Below are 4377 nucleotides of genomic sequence, written 5' to 3' on the forward strand. Positions count from 1 at the left end.
CATACATACTTGTGTTGTGTTATTACTTGACAGTTGGTTTTAATGTCTGTTGCATTAATTTGTGCAGCACCTTGAAACCTTGTTAAGAAAGACACAATATGAATAAAGATTGTTATTGTTATTATTATTACTTTTGGCTATTTATCCCCATGTATAGGAACAAATCATCATCATAATGCAAATTGTGGCCAGAGATGTACAATGCATCACCTGTAGCTGTTTTGCAGCAGAATGCCTTCAGATATTTTTTAAAACAACATTTAATTTTGAGATATCTGAAAAGTTATGGTTACCCAAATACATACCAACTCTTCTCTTCTATATCCATTAAACAGGCACATCTTGGTACTTTGTTGTAAATTAGATTTTATTGACATGTTTATGTTAAACATACACACTTTACACATTATGATGCTGCATTGTGAACAGGTTATAACGCAGCACATACAGTACATAAAGGGACAACGATATAAATATCCATACATTAAGCAACAAAACAGAAATGGAAGGTAATAATTAAATAAGAATTAAATAAGTTCTCACAAGAAACTGGCACTCCTTTCAACAAGCTGTTGGCAGACAGTGCTGACAGCTTGTTTACCACGCCCGTCACATTTCAATGGATTAATTTGTCAGTCAATCAAAAAGCCTTCACAACGACTTTCTGTCTTTCCATTGAGGTGTTCTTTGATGCTGTTACATCAACTTAAATTTACCCTTAAGTGGCTTCAATGCTAGATAAAATATTTGTTTACGACCATATGACAATGTCACATACATTTTCTTGAACCTGCTCCTTCTGATGCTTCACTGAAGCTACATTATTATTATTATGGTATCTTATAGTATTCAGCATTGTCTGGGTTGCTATCTCTTCAATCTTGGTGTGACAAGAACTTAAAACCGAGATACGAACAATGATGCACAAAACACATTTGACTAACCCTGTGGGATTGAACAGTTTAAATATGTTACATGAATACTTCATGAATTAAAGGCTTGTGATTCCCTAGCGGCTGTGGATGGACTCTGGCTGAATCTGAAGCCGGGTCTTGGTGGCCAGGGCTGCCTTGCGGGTCATGGTAGTGCAGCGGGTCAGGATCTCCTCGGTTTTGGGTCTGGGTGGCACCCTGGGAGCCATTGAGGCCGTCTTGCTGCCTTTGGAGCTGACAGATCCAGAGCTGTCAGAGCTAGTGTTGGAGCCGCGGCGGTCGGAGAGGCTGAGATCGGGGCTGACACTAGGCTGGGGTGAGGCTGCAGGACTGCCTGTGTGGCTCTCGCGCTGCTCTTCCTCTCTTAAACTTGGGGACGATTCGCTGCTTGAGGAGAAGCTGATCTCGGTGCTTGCGTCGCTTGATTCGCTTGTGTTGCTTATGCTGCGAGGACGGCCGTCTGTAGTTGAGGCGTCGCTTGATTCGCTTGTGTTGCTTATGCTGCGAGGACGGCCGTCTGTAGTTGAGGCGTCCCTCTTCATCTGTGTTTGCGACCAGGTCTCAGAAAGAACATCCAGAGATCGGGCCTTGTGGAGACGCCCGGGCACACTGGGCTCTACTCTGGACTGACCTGCAGGACCCTGTTGTGGGCTGTTTTCTTTGTTGATGCTGAATGGACGAGAAGCCTGAGGTTCCCTGCTGGTTGCCAGGTTCAGAGTGGAGCTGTGCAGCTTTCTCTGCAGGCTGTAAAGGCCTGCTCGTGGGTTGTTGTATGGTTGCAGGTTCATGGAGGGGATGTAACCTAACTTGCCATTGAATCTGTAGAAAGGATTGCAAGGAATAGGGTATTTATTACAACTTTGTTCAACAATTGCAAAGTATGGTAAAACCCTACAATAAGTTTTGGAATGTATTTGTACATTTGTGATGTGTTTGCATGTGATGACATGAACACTTCACAACAGCCTCTTTTGATGTGCTCCTTATTCCTATTCTCTATTGTTTGCAGTACAGACAGATAAGATTGGGATACCTTATGAGCCACCAGCCGTTGTCAGACTTCCTCAGCACCTCCACTATAGAGCCAATGGGCACAGACACCTCGTCTTCCTTCTTAGTCGAATAACTTCTCACGGCACAGTACAAGGCACCTAAATGTCACAAAAAGACAACAAGGTCAGCAACTGCTGTACAGATCAAATCTTTCTTGAGACATGTGGCAAAATAAGGACGAATACACAGGTTGTCTTTATAAAAACAGAGTGCACATATTTTTTGATAAAGGGCTACAAGTAACACACACCTGCAAGCTGGAATTCAGCGTCATCATCGTCCTCTCCTTCCCACAACTCCAGGTAGGGAGCAGGAAACCAAGCCAAAACCTTATCCTCGCTCTCCACCAGCCACCAACCTGGAGAGGTAATATAACGTACTGTCAGCATAACAGAAATGGGTGTGAAGCTCAAGGTTATTGCTGATTTTCAGTAAGCAACTGCAAAGTACTGAAAGGTAAAGCACTGACCTGCAGGGTCTTTGATCAGGACATCCAGTTTCTCGTCCACAGCGACCTTAAATGGACGATTCTTGGTATCCTTTGTCTCGTAAGCAGCCACGCAGCGGTACGTTTGGGTGACAAACGGGTGAGTGACGCTGCCCGCATGCTGGCGAGTCACATCCTCCCTTCCTCCACCTGAGCCATCAGGCAGATCATCAGACAGCATGATCATGATGCTGTATGAGAGAGAAGTCAGTCATTTAATAAAAAATAACTTCTATCAACCTCTCACATAATTTGAACTAACACACTGACAAGACAACCTACCTGTTCTTGGTGAAGTCTGGCTGCAGGTCAAGGTCTTTGGGCATGAAGAACTGTGCGACCTCTGAGCTCTGAGTCACAATTTGGTCGCACTTCAACAGTTTGTCACAGTAGGTCTCCAGGAACTTCATGCGCTGGATGGATTGCTTGGTTCCTTTCTGCTGGAGGCTGCTCCTCCTGGTTTCCCCTGTAGAGAGGAGAGGAAATTGTTTCAGGATTAATACTAGATTTGCTGAGAAGAGAGACCATTTAAATACACCTTGTAACACAGTTGAAATAATTTTACCTCTAAATTTGGGGATCACTCTGTCATTTTTCCTGAAAGGGTTCATGAGAGGGAATCTGTTTTTCAGCTGCCTCTGTTGAGAAAAAACATATTGATTATTATTCCTATAATATAAAAAGCACACTGAATACAGTAAGTGAGAGTTTTTTTTGGGACTTACATGGAATTTCTTGAAATCCTTGAAGGACCTGTAGACGATAACTTCAGCCTCGTCAGACCATGACACTGATATCATGAACATCTGTGGAGAGAGAAAAATAAAGGATGAGCTACCAGAAGCTTTCACATAAATACAGCAAAGATATTTAACACCTCAAATAAATAGCGTCTGAGTTCTTAACTCACCTTGAGTTTTGGTGTGTCCCTGTGCACGTCTCCGATAATGCGGGCACTGATTACAAAGCGTTGTTCACCGGCCATCGTGTGCTCGTTTGTGCCTCAGCTCTTGAGATGAATAGCTGCTCTATTGACCTTCAGTCCAGCCTCTGCTGCTCTGAGAGTGTGCTGCGGTTTATAAACCCTTCACATAACGGAGGCGGAGTCGAGATAAAAAAAAACCTTTAGGGCTGGAGAAAACGCTTGTCAGACAGGTGTAGCAACATCTTATGCCAGAAAAAATTACATGACAGTCAGAGATCATGGAGGAGAATGTAGTAGAGCTGGAAAAAGCCCTGTCATGACTGTCATGTCTCTACATGTCAGCCCTGTGATAGGCTGGCGACCTGTCCAGGGTTTACGCTGCACTTCGCCCATTGTCAGCTAGGATCGGCTCCAGCCCCCTCGCGATCCTGAATAGGATAAGTGTTACAGATAATGGATGGATGGATGGATGTATTACGTCCGTTGAAAATATGCTGCATTTCCACCATATCTGCTCCTATAGGGAGTTACGGTTATATAGGCTAATAATCAGCATCAACCTTAGTATAGTATGTATATAGTATGGTCCTACGACTTCTGAAAATATAACAAAACTAAGCTGCACCATGAACAAGTTATTATTAATTATTATGTCTGATTTCATCCAATGTTGATGAACCCTGGTGAGGAGTTTGATTAAAAAAAAAGTTTATGAAATAGGGCTAGTCTGTGCACGTGTTCTCCTTCAGGCTGTATAGTGGGATGCAAAAATAAAGATACGTTTGCGAGACATTAAACTGTTGAGCATGTGCTTTGATCTTACACCATATAGACTCTTCAGGCAAACAGTAGAGGGCAGCACCTGTTCATCATTTAGCAGGGACTTCTACAGCATTGCTGTGCCTGCAAACAGCATGGCTAGGCCTACCATCTCACTCTCATCCTTAAAGGATATGTTCATAGTTTTGTTTAAGTCTATC

General features: G+C 43.3%; 1 protein-coding gene across 3 annotated transcripts; it reads right to left on the reverse strand.

The window, feature by feature from the left end:
* Positions 1-349: 349 nt before the first annotated feature.
* On the reverse strand, positions 350-3538 carry LOC141758753 (NADPH oxidase organizer 1-like). Of its 3 annotated transcripts, none has more exons than XM_074620399.1 (9): positions 3383-3538; positions 3198-3278; positions 3038-3110; positions 2755-2938; positions 2455-2663; positions 2236-2343; positions 1966-2083; positions 1447-1751; positions 350-1392 (listed from the first exon to the last, which is right to left on the reverse strand). In XM_074620399.1, exons 1-9 carry the CDS (start codon positions 3455-3457, stop codon positions 1010-1012), a joined length of 1536 nt encoding a protein of 511 aa, XP_074476500.1. In that variant the 5' UTR covers positions 3458-3538; the 3' UTR covers positions 350-1009. The 3 variants fall into 3 exon arrangements, with proteins under 3 accessions (XP_074476500.1, XP_074476502.1, XP_074476501.1); XM_074620401.1 differs by having other exon boundaries at positions 350-1376; positions 1435-1751; XM_074620400.1 differs by having other exon boundaries at positions 350-1361; positions 1420-1751.
* Positions 3539-4377: the final 839 nt, after the last annotated feature.

The sequence above is a fragment of the Sebastes fasciatus genome, chromosome 20 (assembly GCF_043250625.1).
Source record: "Sebastes fasciatus isolate fSebFas1 chromosome 20, fSebFas1.pri, whole genome shotgun sequence".
NCBI lineage: Eukaryota > Metazoa > Chordata > Actinopteri > Perciformes > Sebastidae > Sebastes > Sebastes fasciatus.